At 44.5% G+C, this 18,860-nt stretch overlaps 1 protein-coding gene across 1 annotated transcript in view; it reads left to right on the forward strand.

The window, feature by feature from the left end:
- DNAH9 (dynein axonemal heavy chain 9) overlaps positions 1 to 18,860 on the forward strand; it is a 290,174-nt gene that overhangs the window by 117,313 nt on the left and 154,001 nt on the right. Inside the window, exons 28-33 of the mRNA XM_061141084.1 lie at positions 1,267 to 1,371; positions 6,051 to 6,208; positions 8,486 to 8,624; positions 9,698 to 9,985; positions 13,194 to 13,404; positions 18,651 to 18,778. Of these exons, the coding sequence (XP_060997067.1) occupies positions 1,267 to 1,371; positions 6,051 to 6,208; positions 8,486 to 8,624; positions 9,698 to 9,985; positions 13,194 to 13,404; positions 18,651 to 18,778 (1,029 nt within the window). The remainder of the gene's footprint in view (positions 1 to 1,266; positions 1,372 to 6,050; positions 6,209 to 8,485; positions 8,625 to 9,697; positions 9,986 to 13,193; positions 13,405 to 18,650; positions 18,779 to 18,860) is intronic.

Here is an 18,860-nt window from a genome sequence, read left to right on the forward strand (position 1 = left end):
AGTTAAGCAATGGCAGCATTTCTGAGATAAGTATATTCTCCCAAGAGGAACATTATGGAGGACACACACATTTAGGTGTGGAAGACCTGAGATATTGACTGAAGAAGAAAAGGCAGATTTCTTAAAGTCACACCTAACATGGGAAATAGGAAGAGATGAGTTGTCCCCATGACCAGAGGTCACTACAGTCATTTCACTCAATCCTTTCAAAACTTGATTACTGAGCCCTGACCCCACCAACTCCTCTAAGAGTACAGGATCAGAGGATGAGTCTACCCTCAATTTGTTGAACCGTGTGAAAGTTCAGCCATGTGTATCTAGTCCAGACACAAATCAGAGCAAGAACAGTAAGTATAGCTGTAGTGGGACACAGCAAAGGTAAGGTGACCACTTCCTGGACCCCAGACATCCTTTGTAACCAAACAGCCTCACTGAGCAATGTCAAGCCTCCTCTTCCCTTTCTTGTTCAGCTATTCAGATAGAGGAATGGAGGGGTAGGCAGATGGATAAATGGAGATGGATAGATAGATGATTGATTGATATATAAATAGCTAAATGAGTGATAGAGAGATTGGTGCTTCCCAGTTGGCACTAGTGGTAAAGAACCCGCCTGCCAATGCAGAGATGTAAGAGATGTGGGTTCCATCCCTGGGTGGGGAAGATCCCTGGAGGAGGGCATGGCAACACACTCCAGTATCCTTGCCTGGAGAATCCCATGGACAGAGGAGCCTGGCAGGCTACAGTCCATGGGGCCGCAAAGAGTCTGACATGACTGAAGCGACTTAGCATGCATGCGGAAAGATATACAGATTAGATATATGCAATAGTTGTTGTTGTTGTTCAGTTGCTAAGTCATATCCAACACTTTGTGACCCCATGGACTGCAGCACGCCAGACTTCCCTGTCCTTCACCATCTCCTGGAGTTTGCTCAAACTCATGTCCATTAAGTCGACAATGCCATCCAACCATCTCATCCTGTGTTGCCCCCTTCTCCTCTTGCCTTCAATCTTTCCCAGCATCAGAGTCTTTTCCAATGAATTGGCTCTTCCCATCAGATGGCCAAAGTATTGGAGCTTCAGCTTCAGCATCAGTCCTCCCAATAAATATTCAGGGTTGATTTCCTTTAGGATTGACCAGTTGCTAACCAGTGGTCTTTAGGGAACCAGGAGTTCTATAATAAAGGGGATAGAAAATTATCAATACTTACACACGTAATGGTAAGCCTAGCATGGATGGTAATTTAATCTCTGTACATCTCTCTGCAGTCTTGCGGCAACATCTACAAGGGCCTTGCTCAGACTGGTGCCTGGGGCTGTTTTGATGAGTTCAATCGAATCTCTGTGGAGGTCTTGTCAGTGGTGGCGGTGCAGGTATGGGGGGCAAAAGTTGATGGGAGCGTGTGGTCTTCATGCCAAGCACTGAGGACTTCTGCATCTTCTTGTTTTCACCCTCTCCTCACCTTTCCCCCGTTGCATTTTCTCTATCTGCTTAAATCAGGCCTGGGTGCAGGACAGGGTATCTACAGGCCTCTACCAAAGGGAATCCGTATACTGGCCATGAGTCTCCATTTCCTCCTCTGTAAGATGGGAAGAAGGAACATCTGTGTACCTGTTTCTTGGGGATGAGGAAAGGCTCAACAAGATGGCAGAGTCCAGCTCCTTAGAAAAGGCACAGAACTGTCTATCATGAGTACTCACACCCGTGGTGTCCCGATGCAGCACCTGGTAATAGAGGTTACCAACAGGCTGTCTCCATGTGCCCCTGCAAGGAGCCAGGGGACAAAAGGGAAGCAGTGAGAGACAGACAGACCAAAGTCAGCAGACAGTTCATCTTGGGCTCCAGAGATTGTATGACCAAAGTCCACATAGTTGGGATTGTAAAAGAAGCAGGTTCTTATAGAGTTAGCCAGACAAGGCGGGGGAGAAGTGGTTATGTGTGTCGGCTCTGAAACCACACTGCCAATGTTCACTTCTGGTCCTGCCACTTATTAGCCATGTGCCCTTGGGCAAGTCCATATCTCAAATTCCACATCTGTAAAGGGGGTTAATAATAGTACCTACTTGATCTGGTTGTAATAATTATTGAATGAGTTAACTTAAAGCCCTACACATAGTAGGCACACAATAAATGTCAGTCTCTGTTGTGATGGTGATGGTGAGGGTGAGGGTGATGATGGTAGTGGTGATGATGGTGATAGTGGTGGTGATGGTGGTGGTGGTGATAGTGATGGTGATAATGGTGGTTGTGATCCTGGTGATGATGATGGTGATAGTGGTAGTGATGGTGATGGTGGTGATGGTGATGGTGATAATGGTGGTTGTGGTCATGGTGATGATGATGATGATGATAAGGGTCATGATGGATGATGATGGTGGTAGTGGTGATGATAGTAGTGGTGATGATGGTGATGGTGGTGATGGTGATGGTGGTCGTTGGTAGTGGTGATAATGGTGGTTGTGGTGATGATGGTGATAGTGGTGGTGGTGATGGTAGTGGTGATGATGGTGATGGTGGTGGTGATAATGATGGTGATAATGGTGGTTGTGGTCGTGGTGATGATGATGGTGATAGTGGTGATGATGATGGTGATAGTGGTGGTGATGGTGGTGATAGTAGTGGTGATGATGGTGATGGTGGTGGTGGTGATGGTGATGATAAGGGTGATGATGGATGGTGATGGTGGTAGTTGTGGTGATGGTGATGATGATGATAATGGTGATAATGGTGGTGGTGGTGGTTGAGGTGATGGTGGCGATGATAAGGGTGATGATGGATGATGATGATGGTAGTTGTGATGGTGATGATGATGATGATGGTGATAATGGTGGTGGTGGTGGCTGAGGTGATGGTGATGACAATAAGGGTGATGATGACCATGGTGGTGGTGGTGATGGTGGAGTGGTGGTGATGATGATTACTATCATTATTATTTGCACCCTGAAGGAAATGGGTTGAAGAAAAGTAGAAGGTTGGAGCACACAGGACAGGGAAGAAGGGTCTACTCCCTAGCCTCTCTGATCTCCTCTATACCCTTCACTCCTTCTCAGCTGGCCCAGGTTCAGACTGTCTTAGCAAACTTAGCATCCTAACTGATGAGGCAGTGCCCAGCAGCCACTGTCCCCAGTGTATAACAGACAGACACTGAATTTGCCTAATTTTGAAACTGCCCAACGCAAGGGCAGTAATGAGGTCTCCAAGATCAGTTGTCTTTTGCTTCTGGAGTTAAATGAAATCAATTCAACCTGGAATTCCCTGATGCTTTCACGTTCTCATCCAGGAATATATCTGAGGACACATTCTCAAGAAAGTGGTCTGACAACCACCTGGGCAAAACCTGAGCTACTACTGCTTAAAATCATGGACCCCAGAGGAGAAAATTGCACTGTGTTCACACCGCAATCCAGGTTGGCATGTTGGTGCAGAAGCTGCAGCAGCTGTGACAGTTTCCCCGCCCTCCCATCTCCTCCCTGCCTCTGCTCCTCTCCGCTCCTCACATGTCCACGTCCCTCTTCCCATAACTTCTACAAAAGTGAGCATGCCTCAGTGTCCTCGTAGGTGGACATTTTCATTTCTCTGTCAGATTGGTTAAGCAGAATTACGTATCCAACTGGGAAAGGTAAAGCAATTCCAAGAACAATTACTCTGTTAGTTTTTAAACATAGAAGATACTACTTTCCTTTTTTTGTGGAATTTTGCCACTACTATTGCAACCAGCTCCCTAGGCTTTGGGTTATATGGGCCAGTCACTACCCTGCGCCTCCAGCCTGGGTCTCCCTCCATGCTCCCTGGTCAGGTGTCCCTGATATTCCCTCCCTTCCATAGATTCAAGCCCTGACTGTGTGTTGGGCTGTGGCTGGAAGCGGTTAGACACAGCAGAGCGGCTAGCAGGGGCTCTAGAACCCAGCACAGCAGTGTTTCAAAAATTCACTTGCTGAACAAATAAATGCTAGTGTCTCAGAGCCAGGGGAGCTCCCATGTAACACCATTATAGAGGAGCCTAAGGTCTAAAGTAAAAACACAGAAACATTTTGAAAAATGTAAAATGTGATGAGTGGGTTGCACTTCCCAAAGAAAACAGATTTCAATCTGCCCCTGCAGAGAGAAGCATGGAGTGAGCCAGGCAGGGTTTTTTATTTTGATTCTTTAATTTTGTATTGGGGTATAGCTGGTTCACATTGTTGTAATCGTTTCACCCCACATTCCTCGTTGGGTGATGAGGGCGGTGAGGGGCCCCAGGGCAGAGTGGTGCTGTGAGCGCCATGGGAACCAGCAGAGTCTGGACTGTTGGGCCAGCCTGCCGGGCTCTGGAGGCCACCTTGGCCAGGACGCATGGACATTCTGTGCACGGAGAAGTTGTTTCAGTCTCAAGCTAATTACTGCAAGCTCAGCAATTTTGTCATTAGAGCTTCACTTGGGAAAGAAGCTGAATCCCAGTTGTGGAACCGCTGGGCCTTCTGGCAGAAACTGCCCTTCTGGACACTGAGCGCCTCGCCCGTGGGGGACGGTCCACTGCCTCCAGTCCCTCTTCCTGTCTCTGTCTCCGTCTGTCTGTGTGTCTGTCTCTGGTCCAGCTGTCTGTCTCTCTCTCTCTCTCTTTCCTAAGTGTTCCAGTTCTGATTCCCTCTCCACCTCTCCTCTGTCTCTGTCTCTCTCTTGTTTATGATCCAGCTGTTTCTCTCTCCTGTCTTATACACACTGCAGTTATTTCACTCTGAGCCTCTTTCTCTCTCTCTCTCTCTCCTTTGTTTATGATCAGCTCTGTTCCTCTCCCTCTCCTTCTCCCTCTGGTATATGGCCCAGCTCTCTGTCTCTCTGTTATTTATAGTCCAACTCTTCCCCTCTCCTTCTCTCTTATATACACTCCAGCTGTTTTGCTCTCTGTCTCTCTCTCACACACACATATTCAGACACACATCCCTGCAGCCCAATCTCCACAGAACCCTTGACTGTTCTAAACACCTGAGCGCAGCTGATACACATGAGGTTCATTCAAAACCTTTCACTGGCCCCGATCTCCCAGTTCTGCAGATGTCCTAGGGCCTGGCTGGACAAGGGAGCCCCTTTTGTCTTCCTGCCTTCTGCTGCTGATCATTTTTGCACACACTTTCCCAAAGCAGCAGGTGTGGAAATAAATAGGTGAATTTCATTTTTGTTTCTGCTTCACTGCTCTAAGAATTAACTAGAATCTACATCTGACCAGATCAAGCTTCAGCTTGAATCCCCTCTGGCTCCAGACCACATTTAAGAAAAACTCTAATCTCTTTAGAAAGACATGACTAGCCCCTGAGCATCTGGCCCAGCCTCCTTTTGCCACTGTGGCTCTTTCCTCTCCTCACCAGAAACTCCATCCCTGCTGAACTCACCTGTGCTTCCAGGTCTGTTCTAGAAATATAGATGGAGGAGGAGCTGAGAGAGTTAAGACCAGATAAGGACCACACTGCAGTGGTGGAGGACAGGTTAACAGTTTCCATGTTAGCTGCTGTCTTTGAGCATCCTTTTGTGTGTGCTAAATTCCTTGTGGACTTGATTTCACTTACTCCTTAGAGCAAGCCCAGGCAGCGGGTCCTGGTGTTCCTTCTTTCCATCTTGTAGTGGCTGAGAGCCCAGGCTCCAGAATCCACAGGCCTGGATTCTGACGCAGACGCCAGCGCTGAGCAGCTGGGGAGGGCTCAGCAAACTGCTCCCATCTTGGTGCATCCAGTTCCTTACAGAGAAAGGGGATGATGGTAGTAAAGAGCCCCCCTCAAAGGATCCTGGTGGGGATCCCATGACTTAACCCAGAATTGTGCTCTAGGACAGTAGTTGGTGCGGGGGGAGGGGACCAGTGCTCAGCTGTCCATCTCCAACCTCTTAGGCACCACATGATAGGAATGGGCATGGGGCTAGGGGCGGCCAGATTTCCTTTGGACAGGCACCCAGTGCCCATTAGTAAAGGGTCCAGGGCTCAGGCCTCAGGCCTGTCCTTCAGTGTGACCCTGGGGTCCCAGCCTTAGCCACCAGCCGACCCCTGGAACGCACAGGGGGCATTTTCCCGTGACTTGTTCACCAGGTAAAAAGCATTCAAGATGCAATTCGAGACAAGAAGCAGCACTTCAACTTCCTTGGAGAGGAGATTAGCTTGAACCCATCCGTGGGCATCTTCGTCACCATGAACCCCGGCTATGCTGGTCGTACAGAGCTGCCCGAGAACCTCAAGGCTCTGTTCAGGTGAGCGTCCGCTCTGCCCTGGGCTTGCAAGGACCCCAGAGAGAAGCTTCTTTATTCTTTCCGCTGGAAACATATGACATATATGTGAGAAGAAATGTAGAACATATATTCAAAAGTAGATTATATAAAACACATTTAATGCCATCAGCCATAAAATGATTTTTTTTTTTTTGCCGAATTGTGTTCTGTCCTTCTTTCCAGGCATAGAATTTATGCATTTGTAGTGTATGTTTGTGGTCTACACACAGTTTTGCATTGTTCTTTAATTTCATAGTTTATCATAATCCTATCATAAATAGTTTCTTCTTCTGTTAGATATTCTTAAGAAATCTCATTTCATGACTGTGTTTTATTCTATCAAGTGCATGGTCCACAGTGTAGTTAGCAAGTCCCCTGTAGTTAAACATTAAGACTGTTTCTGACATTTAGAATAAATTTATGCATCATGGTAAAATATACGTAAGTAGTTTTTTTGTATGCATGATTATTTTCTTTGGCTAGGTTCCCGGAAGTGGAATCACTGAGGTAACAGGGAGAAACATTTTTAAGGCTCTCGACACACGTTGCCAAGTTGCTTTCCACAAACAGTAGTGCTGAGTGACACTCCTAGAAGTGATGCATGATGTTGTTTAGTCTCTCAGTGGTGTCCAACTCTTTGCAACCCCATGGACTGGAGCACGTCAAGCTTCTCTGTCCTCCACTGTCTCCTGGAGTTTGCTCAAATCCATGTCCATTGAGTTGGTGATGCCATCCAACCATCTCATCCTCTGCTGTCCTCTTCTCCTTTTGGCTTCAGTCTTTCCCAGCATCAGGGTCTTTTCTAATGAGTTAGTTCTTCCCATCAGGTGACCAAAGTATTGGAATTTCAACTTCAGCATCAGTCCTCCCAATGAGTATTCAGGACTGATTTCCTTTAGGATTGACTGGTTGGATCTCCTTGCGGTTCAAGGGACTCTCAAGTGTTTTCCTGCACCACAGTTCGAAAGCATCAATTCTTCACCGATCACTCTTCTTTATGGTCCAACTCTCACACACATACGTGACTACCAAAAAACCAGAGCTTTGACCATACAGACCCTTGTCAGCAAAGTAAAGTCTCTCCTGTTTAATATGCCACCTCGGTTTGTCACAGCTTTCCTTATAGAGAAATGCAATTAAAGACACGTAACAACTCTAGGCTCCTATTACATACCTAGTAATTTTAAAATTAAGTAATTATAGGGACTTCTCTGGACTTGCCAGGTGGCATTAATGGTAAAGAACCCCTACCAATGCAGGAGATGTAAGAAACATGGGTTTGATCCCTGAGTCAGGAAGATCGCCTGGAAGGGGGTACGACAACCCACTCCAGTGTTCTTGCCTAGAGAATCTCATGGACAGAGGAGCCTGACTGGCCACAGTGTTGCAGAGTCGGACACAACTGAAGTGACTAGGACTAGCACAGTGCAGGGGCGTCTCTAGCAGTCCAGTGGTTGAGACTTCGCCTTCTAATGCAGTAGGTGGGGATTCAATCCCTGGTCAGGGAGCTAAGATTCCATGTGCCTCATGGCCAAAAAACCAAAGCATAAAACAGAAGCAATGTTGTAACAAATTCAATGCAGACTTTAAAAAAAAATAAAAGAAATACAAGGGAAAGAAATTCTTTAAAAACTAAGTAACTGTAAGATAAAATGTTACTAGAACTAGAAGGAAAAAAATCACAGTAAATTCTTATATACAGATAAAAATTCCCTTCGGTATTCTATTTCTCATTTTCTGGCAAGGTGCGGTTAACAGGTACTGACTTCAGCTCTTGGCATTAGGCCTTGGCATTTGTATGCAAATAAGTATAGAATAAGCTCTGAGGCTCTGGACTTGGAGGAGACAAGTTTCAGGATGAAGACTAGAGAGATTAGAGAGACTCGGTTCTTCAACAGTAGCCCCAAATCTGTGATAATTTGGGGCTAATTACTAACCTGTAATCTGCTAATTACTCAGGCTTCACTAATCTGTGCCTTGTGTAAGGCACACTAGACTTAGCTTGCAAGACTTGAGTCGTAGCTCCAACTTTGTCCCCATCTGATCACATCATCCATCACCTTGAGCAGGCAAGTCCACTCCCTCTACCCTTATTAATTCATTTTAACATTGAAAATCTTAGATGAAATCATTGCCAAGGTCTCAGTTTCCACCCTCCCATATGCCTTCATCTATGATCTCAGCCAGCATCTCTCCTCTCACAAGCTCCCGTCCAGGCATGGCTGGGGACCCAGTCAGCCCTATGTCTCCCTCTCACAGGCCTTGTGCAATGGTTGTCCCAGACTTTGAGTTGATCTGTGAAATCATGCTGGTGGCTGAAGGATTCATCGAGGCACGGTTACTAGCCAGGAAGTTCATCACCCTTTACCAGCTGTGCAAAGAGCTTCTCTCTAAACAGGTAACCCTCCCTGGTTACACCAGGTGACCACTCAAGTGTGATTGTCCCAGCTCTGGATGGGTTCTGGAGCTGGGGTATTAGGGAGACATAGCACCTTCTCATAATAGATTCTTTACTGTCTGAGCCACTTACCAGACTTACCCTATATGGGCTTCCCTCATAGCTCAGTTGGTAAAGAATCTGCCTGCGATGCAGGAGACCCTGGTTCAATTCCTGGGTCGGGAAGATCCACTGGAGAAGGGATAGGCTACCCACTCCAGTATTCTTGGGCTTCCCTTGTGGCTCAGCTGGTAAAGAATCCGCCTGCGGTGAGGGAGACCTGGGTTGGATCCCTGGGTTGGGAAGGATCCCCTGGAGAAGGGAAAGGCTACCCACTCCAGTATTCTGGCCTGGAGAATTCCATGGACTATATAGTCCAGGGGGTTGCAAAAAGTCGGACACGACTGAGTGACTTTCAGTTTTTCAGTTTCATAATAGATAGTCTCTGTGCCCATAAGCATATTCAAAGCTCTGCAGGCTTCTACAATAAAGGAACTTCTATAAATAAACTATAACAAGGAAACTTCTATAATAAAGATACATGTTTATTATCTTAGCTAAGATAATAAAGATACATGTTTATCATTTACTAAAAAATTTAGCTTAGCCCAGCATTTAAAAGATAAACCTGTTTGGTCATAGCGCTCCATCTTTTAATATAACACTTAGTAATACCTCGTAGACTCCCAGTGTCCTGTAAGAAACACTGCAGTGGCCAGTGAAAGCCCTTGGAGGGAGTGGTCTCTGCCTGACGGAACATGAGATCTGGGAAGAAGACTGGGGAGAGAGTCAGACATCAAATGGCACCCCAGTGCTCTTTGCTTCTGGTCCTTAAATGTGGCTTCTTTCCAGCCCAGACCAGGAGCTAGGAACCCAGAATCTTCATCTGCTCTGTCGTAGATCTTTTCTTTTGCCCCCACCTTGACCTCATAAGTGACCGAGTAGTGACGTGATATCTAACTCTGCTGACACGAGCCTGAGCCCGTGGGTCCCGCACCCCAGCATCTCTGGCCTCACCAGCCCCCTCCCCCCAGGACCACTACGACTGGGGCCTGAGGGCCATCAAGTCTGTGCTGGTGGTGGCCGGGTCCCTGAAGCGGGGAGACCCTGACCGGCCCGAGGACCAAGTCCTGATGCGCTCGCTGCGAGATTTCAACGTCCCCAAGATAGTGACTGACGACATGCCAGTGTTCCTGGGCCTGATCGGGGACCTGTTTCCTGCCCTGGATGTCCCTCGGAGGAGAGATCTCGACTTCGAAGCCCTGGTTAGGAAGGCGGTGATGGAGCTGAAACTCCAGGCTGAGGACAACTTTGTGCTCAAGGTACATGGGGTTTTTCCTCCCTCCCAAGATTTGTCTCTTAATTCTTTTCTTTGACAATGGGTTACTCTTCGTCCTTAATCCAATGGGCTGCTCTCAATGTACAGATATTCATCAACTTTGCAAAAACTCAGTTCACTTCGGTAGCTTGTTATAGGGGCTTCCCTGGTGGTTCAGGGGTAAAGAATCTACCTATAATGCAAGAGACTCAGGTTTGATCCCTGGGTCAGGAAGGTCCCCTGAAAGAGGAAATAGAAACTGTCTCCAGCATTCTTGCCTGAGAAATCCCATGGACAGAGGAGCCTGGCGGGCTACAGTCCATGGGACCTCAAAGAGTCGGACATGACTGAGCAGCTAAACAACAGCATAGCTCTTTAGAGGGACACCCACAGTGTGGGATGTGTCACAGGAACACAAGAGAAGGTCAGAGCCCCTACCGTCGGGGGTTCACATCCTCACAGAGGAATAAGACGGGCTCTGTTACATCGTGTTCCTTTCCCATGAATTACTTCATGCACCATAATAACATTGATGCATCTCAGAAACGTTACTTTCTGCAAAACTGTTCAGCAAAAATAACACTTAGGGCGAAGAAGGCTTCCCTGGTGGCTCAGATGGTAAAGAATCTGCCTGCAATGCAGGAGACCCAGGTTTGATCCCTGGATCATGAAGAACTCCTGGAGAAGGGAATGGCTACCCAGTCCAGTATTCTTGCCTGTAGAATCCCGTGGACAGAAGGGCCTGCAGGGCTACAGTCCATGGGCTTCCAGGGTCGCAAAGAGTTGGACACGAGTGAGTGATTACCACTTTCACTCAAAATGTATGGAGTATTGTACCCAAAGTCCTAAAAACTCAGCAATGTGTTATTTCATCGAAAAGCTCTGGTTTGAGAAGGCATCCTGTAGTCTTTTTAAAGTGATAATATTAACTTGGAAGGAAAAGGAATAATCCCGTGGAAGTGTGAAAACTAGGAAGGAGATATAGCAGTAAATTTCTGGAAAGATGGAGAGAGGATGGAAGGAGACTGACAGATCAAGTAGAGGAGAGGGGGGTTGCAGGTGTGGAAAGGGCTTCAGGGGACACGGAGCCAGGAGGCAGCCAGTCTGCCAAGCAGAACCTCAGAGCAGCTCTGGGCTCAGAGCAGGTAGTGAAGGAGGGCAGGGAATGAGGAAGAGAAGTGAAAACAGCCAGGAGCGGGGAACGTTAAGACACATCATGATGGGATTTCAGAAGTCAAGGGTCAAGAGGGAAAAATGAAAGTTTCTTGGCTGGGGGATGGATTGAGAAGGTGTACAGGTGACCCACGAAGGAATGAAATTCAGGATGATGTCAGAATCTCTCACCAACAATATCAGATAGTGCAGGACAAGGAAACCGTTCCTTCAAAGTTCTGAGGGGAGACGATCTCAAAACTCCACTATGTACCAGATTATCAGATATTTTCAAGAAGTTACAGATTTTATTAATATTACATAGGCATCCTATTCAATTAAGCTATTTGAGAACATACTACAACAAAACATGGATGAAAAACAGACGTCATGGGATTCAAAACTTCAAGAATCAAATAAGAGAAGTCTTTGAATTATCGCTGTCAGCAGACCTAGAAAGCAGTTAACCCAAATCAAGGCAGCAGTTCCATGGTCTCTAAGGAAAAGGACCTCAAAAGTAGATAAGGCATATCAATGGGAAAGATAATCATTGAAGAGCTTCAAGCAGTCAACTACCTGGTATGTGTGTGTGTTGAGGGATGAGAGACAAAATTAGAAGCTGATTTGGGCCAGATTGCAACAGGGCCTTGTAAACCAGTGTAAAGATTTGGGATTTCATCACCAAAACTTAGGAGAACCACTGAAGGGACAGCCTGATGACAGTGACATGATCACATTTTCATTCCAATAAGCATACAGGAGAGTAGAAAGGAGAGCCTGAAGGCAAACTGCAGCAAGAGTGATGATGCCTGCCATGCAACCACTGTCCCCCAAGGAGTTCCTTGACGCCAGCCTCATCAAGCCTTCTGGTCAACCACATCATGGTCTGTCATACCACAAGCCTTTGTGCTGCTTCCTCTGCCTGGAATATCCTTTCTGTCCATCTTCTTGGCAAACTCCTACTCATCCCTGAAGCCCCAGTTCAAATGCCCCATCCTCTGTGAAGCCTTTCATATTCTCTTTATCTATATAAAATCTATTGTTACTTCCTATCTGTTGCTATAATGTTCATGTTCATGGGGTTTTAATAGCAAGAATACTGCAGTGGGCTGCCTTTCCCTCTTCCAGGGATGGTTTGATGCTTTCAAATTGTGATGCTAGAGAAAACTCTTGACAGTCCCTTGGACAGCAAGGAGGTCAACCAGTCAATCCTAAAGGAAATCAACCCTGAATATTCCTTGGAAAGACTGGTGCTGAAGCTGAAGCTCCAATACTTAGGCCACCTGATGTGAAGAGCCAACTCGTTGGAAAAGATCATGATGCTGGGAAAGAGTGAAGGCAGGAGGAGAAGAAGGAGGCAGAAGATGAGCTGGTTGGATGGCATCACCAATGCAAAGGATGTGAATTTGGGCAAGCTCCAGATGGTGAGGGACAGGGAAGCCTGGCGTGCTGCAGTTCATGGGGTTTTGCAAAAAGTCAGACACGACTTGGCTACTGAACAGCAACAACAATCTCCTTCCACAGCATTTAGTAAATACATCAGCCACAGCAATTATGCCCTTCGTGCCTGTGTGCATGTGCTCAGTTATGTCGGACTCTTTGCAACCCCGCAGACTGTAGCCCACCAGGCTCTTCTGTCCATGGGATTCTCCAGGCCCGAATATTAGAGTGGGTTGCCATTTTCTCCTCCAGGGGATCTTCCTGACACAGGGATTGAACCCACATCTCAATTATCTCCTTACATTATAGCAGTTTGTCAGTGTGACTTGCTTCTCTATCAGACTATGAGATCAGGGAAGGCTACAGAGTCAGCTCTGACTCTCTCTCACCAGACACAGTCTCTAGCACTTAGAGGTTACTAATAATTGCTCACATGATGAATAAGTGAATAAATGAATCATGTTGTCCCAACATTTAGGACCCCATTATATCCTGGGGGGAGTAACCCTTCCTGTGTTGACCTCAGGTCTCACTTCAGGCATCAGCCTGGCTCACAGGGGAGCGGTGGGGATGTGGGTGAGTGACAAGTGGTCCCTCTGGCCGGATTCCATGTCTCTCAGGTGGTCCAGCTGGAGGAGCTCCTGGCGGTGCGGCATTCTGTATTCGTGGTGGGCAGTGCGGGAACTGGCAAGTCACAGGTGCTGAGGTCCTTGCACAAGACCTACCAGATCATGAAACGCCGCCCTGTCTGGACTGACCTCAACCCCAAAGCGGTCACCAACGACGAGCTCTTTGGCATCATCAATCCAGCTACACGAGAATGGAAGGATGGTAAGGACGGGATGCTTCTGTCTTAGCTACTTGGGCCGATGAGAAGGCAGTGGGGAGGGTGCGGAGGAGGGAAAGCCGAGCTGATCAGTTTGGGGTGGGAGGAGGTGAAAAGAATCAAAGAAACAGATTTTGGCTTGGAGAGGAGCCTCATCCATTGGGGTACTTTCTCTCCTTGGGGATTTTTCAGCTTGTAGAGAGGATAAACAGGGCAGGCCTTCTCCACTACTGTTCCATGATTCTGAACTGCAAGTCATGGGGTTCCCACATTGCCTGGAATGTGGGAGGGTCTGACATGGGTCAGGCAGGGAAGCCCATCTCTCGTTCCCAAAGGAGCAGGCAGTCTAGCATCCCACAGAGGGTACCTCCCTGTCAGTACCACCCCAGGAGTGATGGGGAGACTGCTACAGAAGACTCATCTCAGGAGCATCCTGGGACCACAGGAGGATGTGTATAGGATGGGGCGTCCCAGGTGGCTCCGTGGTAAAGAATCCACCTGCACTGCAGGAGGCATGGGATCCATCCTTGTGTTGGAAAGATCATATGGAAAAGAAAATGGCAGCCCACTCCAGTATTCTTGCCTGGAGAGTCCCATGGACAGAGGAGCCTGGCTAGCTGCAGTCCATGGGGTCGCAAAGAGTGGGACATGACTTAGCGACTGAGCACACACACGTGTGTGCAAGTGTATAGGATAATGCAAATACTGCTCCATTTTATATGAAGTCTTGAACATCCATGGATTTTAGTGTCCACAAGAGTTCCTGGAGCCAGGGAGCTGGTCCCTTCTACAGTGATTCACATTGTCCCAAGCCCATGCTCACTGGGTGCTGACCTCAGCATCACCTTCCGAGAACTGAAAATTGTGATAGGTGTTGAAAGGGTATCCTGTCACTGGGAGAGAGCAGAAAAGAAAATAGAGAAAACTCTCTACAAGCTGATCAGATCTCTTTCCAAAAGCAGTGTGGCTTCCGGAATGAGGTCATCTCAGGCCTCCCTGTAACATCCCAGTGACTACAGCAGGGTATACTGCCTGTTGTTGTTCAGTCGCTCAGCTGTGTCCAGCTCTTTGCAACCCCATGGACTACATAGCATGCCAGGCTTCCTGTCCTTCACTATCTCCCAGTTGCTCAAACTCATGTCCATTGAGTCAATGATGCCATCCAACATCAGTCAATGATGGCATCCAATGATGCCAGCTCATCATCTGTCGCCCCCTTCTCCTCCTGCCCTCAATCTTTCCCAGCATCAGGGTCTTTTCCAATGAGTCAGCTCTTTACATCAGGTGACCAAAGTATTGTAGCTTCGGCTTCAGCATCAGTCCTTCCAATGAGTATTCAAGGTTGATTTCTTTAGGATTGACTGGTTTTATTTCCTTGATGTCCAAAGGACTCTCAAGAAGTCTTCTCCAGCACCACAATTTGAAAGCATCAAATCTTCAGCACTCAGCCTTCTTTATGGTCCAACTCTCACATCCATATGTGACTACTGGAAAGACCATAACTTTGACTATACAGACCTGTGTCAGCAAAGTGATATGCCTGGATTCCTCTAATTTAGGGTCTTCCATCAGAGGCCTTGAAAAATGGGACTTAATGAGTAGCCTCTCTAATTTTTATTTCACTATTAATGAGGCGTAGCATCTTTTCCTTCTTAGTGGTCTTAGTAATTGGCTCTTTTGTAATTTTATTTCTCCTTATTATATTCTTATCAGTGTGTAAGTGTTTTTTTTTTAATATGTCAAAGACATTAAACTTGTATCTGTTATATGCACCATTGATGGTTTTTATCTGTCTTCCATTTGTCTACAGATACTTCATGACATGTTTACCATGTAGTTTATAAAAGGAAATTATGTCTGTCTAGTCTTTTTTGCATCTGGGATTCCTATTTAGTTTATGACTCTTTCTAATTTTAGAGGCATAATATCATAAATTTGGTCTTAAAGATTCTTTTCACAGTAACATTTTTTACTCATCTGAAATTTATTTTGGGGGCTTAGCTGGGCTTCCCAGGTGGCACAGCAGTCAAGAACCTGCCTGCCAATGCAGGAGATGCAGGTTTGATCCCTGGGTCAGGAAAATCCCCTGGAATAGGAAATGGCAACCCACTCCAGTATTCTTCCTGGAAAATCCCGTGGACAGAGGAGCCTGATGGGCCACAGTCCATGGGGCTGCACATCGTCGGACTTGAATGATCATCAGGTATGAGGTGAGGTAGAGAATCAGCTTTATTTCCTCCCAGATGGATAACTGACTGTGAAATCTCTATTTATTAAGTAAAGTATCCTTTATCTCTGAATTTAAATTCCAACTTTTCACATGTGCAGTTTTCCTTTGGTATCCCTGGGGGATTGGTTCCAGGAATTCCTGCAGACACTAAAATCCACAGATGCTCAAGATCTCATATAAAATGGAGTAGTATTTGCTTTATCCTACCGTCTATGGGGTCACACAGAGTCGGACACGACTGGCGCGACTTAGCAGCAGCAGCAGCATACATATTCCTCCTGTAAACTTCAAATTGTTTCTAGACTACTTACAACACCTGACACAATGTAAATGCCATGTAAATAGTTGCAAAAGCAGTGTAAATACTTTGTAAATAGTTGCTAGAATATGGCAAATTCAACTTTCAGTTTGGGGAAATTTCTAGAATTGTTTTTTTTTCCCAATTATTTTCAATCTATGGCTGGTTGAATCCACAGACTTGAAATTCACATATTAAAAGGGAAAATTGTATTGACATCTGATTCTGGGTTTTCTATTCTGTTCCATCACCTATTTATCTAATCTTGTACTAATGTCATTCTATCTTAATTGTTATCATTCTATATCATTTTCCTGTCTGATGAGGTAAATCCCTTCTCAATACTTTTCTGTAGTTTCTTGGATAGTCTTAGACACTTCTTCCATCTTAAATTTAAGCTCACAAAATATAATTTGAATTTTTAAGTGTGAGAATTTTAAATTAAAGTTTTATTAAATATACACATTAAATATGGAGAAATCTACAAAGGTTTATAATAATCATAAATCTATGTTCCCTAAACAAGAGACCTTCCAAGTAAATGGAATATAACTTTTCAAAAAATTTTAAGAGAACTTGATAAAAATAGAAATACAGTGGTTTATATTAATACATCTTTTTCAATATTAGAAAGATTCAATAGACAGAAAAATAAGTATAGGCATAGAAGAATTAGGAAATGTGTCATCAAACACAATGTAACACAAAGATATAGAACTTTGCATCTTGTGAATAGAAAATATTCCTTTCTTGGTAGGTTCGTGGAACATTTCAAATAATTTAAAGTTTAGCTGGGCACAGAAGAAATTGTAATGAATTCAAAAGTATCCATTTTTCAGGCCACTTTGTCTGATACTAATACAATAGAATTAGAAACAAATAGCAAGAAAATGACCAAAACTAGTTTTATTACTTGCAATCATGAAACACCGAGCCCCTGGATTAAAGGGAAAATTTAATTGTAATCCTTCTTGGAAGCAAAATAAAGAATGTTTATACAGAGACCTCTGGGACACATCGAAAGCCAATAATGAAAATTTCTAAACTCTCATTATTACAGAAGATAGGCTAGAAAAAGAGGAAATCAGTATCCATTTTAAGAAAGTATTCAAAAAATAATAAATTAAACCTGAAGAAAGATGGGAAGAAACTAATGCAGATAAAAGCTGAGATTAGTGGGAAGGAACAAAAACGTATAGGAAGGATAAATAAATATAAATATTGGTTCTTTGTAAAGACCAATAAGTCCATTGTGAGCATGATTAATGGGGGTAAAAGTAGACAAGATAAGGAGTTAGAAAGAAGATATAACAGTAGATATAGACAAGATTAAAAGAGACACAATTAGATCATACATATTTGAAAAACTGAAAGAAATAGATGATTCCCTAACCAAATATAATTTTAACAAAATTTACCCAATGAGAAGTACAAAAAGTAAACTAATGAAATGGAAAGTTTTTAAATAGTAGCTGAATTAAGAAAAGATAATTCCAAAAATAATAAAAAGGACACTTCTTATTTCATTTTGTGAAGCCAAAATAATCTTGGTACCAACCTTTGTGCAGAACCAAAAAGAATAGCCCAACTTCCATTAACATTAAGAATAAACCAAAGAGATCTATTACCAACATTATTATTCTGCTTTGCCCGTGGAAGTCTAGAAAATGCAGTAAAAACAATAAAATGGAATACATGATATAAACTGGAGGAAAAAGACAATTATCATTTTGGTGATTGTACAACTTTATATCTAGAAAACTCAAGACATTATTGAAAAATCGCTAGAATCAATGAGAAAAAGTATTAAAGATAACTCAGTGTAAAGTGAAGTGCACCAAATTTGAAAGCTTATCTCTATACTAACAGTAGCCAGCTAAAACTGAAAATACAGATTAAAAATTCTGTTCACAATAACAATAAAAACAAATGCCTAGGAATACATTTAGCCAAAGAGATACATTGAAAATGCTGTAAAGATTTATTAAGGAACATAAAACAATATTTGAACAAATGAAAAAACATACTGTATTATTGACTGGGAAGGCTTAGTATTATAAAAAATCAATTCGATCCAAATTAAGATATAAATTTCATGTAATGCTAACTAAAATCACATCAGGCCTTCTCTCAAAGCCTACGTTTGGCAAGATTTTCCTGGCTGCAGCTTCAAAGAATGAAAACCTTACCTAAGAAGGTTTCATGTAATTCCATCATGTCGCAGTTGCCTGTTGAAATGATTTGCTGGGTCCCTTGTCACTTTAAAACCTTGGACTGTTTCCTTCTCCAGGGGATCTTCCTGACCCAGGGATTGAACCTGTGGTTCCTGCATTGACAGGAACCATTGAGCCACCTGGAAGAAAGGGATAAATATATGTAATTATAATTTATTTCCATTGTTGTATGACAGAAATCAACACAACATTGTAAAGCAATTTTTCTCCAATTAAAAATGGGGAAAAAAACCCACAAAAACTAGGACCATCAGGTTTTCTTCTAGTTTTGCTGTTGTTGTCATTCTCATAAAAAGTCAGATTGGAGCACAGAACGAGCAGAACCTGAGCATGATCAGATTTTTGGTAGAGTAGGAGAAAAGGCCAGTTCTGACCTGAATGTCCTGTGTACACCTCCTTCTGAAGGTTGTAGCTGATAGGGAAAGTTTGTGTTAAGAGAAAGAAGATTGATGGTGACCTGGAAATTGAGATATCTGTGGTTCCTCTCAGGACTGTTCTCTTCTATCATGCGGGAGCTTGCCAACATCACCCATGATGGGCCCAAATGGATTTTACTGGATGGTGACATTGATCCGATGTGGATTGAGTCTCTGAACACTGTCATGGATGATAACAAGGTACCAAGGGGGAAGGGGAGCCCCATGTCATCCCCAGTCATCAGTGAGACCAGCTCCCCAGGCACATTTGAAAGCCTGGATT

The sequence above is a fragment of the Dama dama genome, chromosome 5 (genome assembly GCF_033118175.1).
Source record: "Dama dama isolate Ldn47 chromosome 5, ASM3311817v1, whole genome shotgun sequence".
NCBI lineage: Eukaryota > Metazoa > Chordata > Mammalia > Artiodactyla > Cervidae > Dama > Dama dama.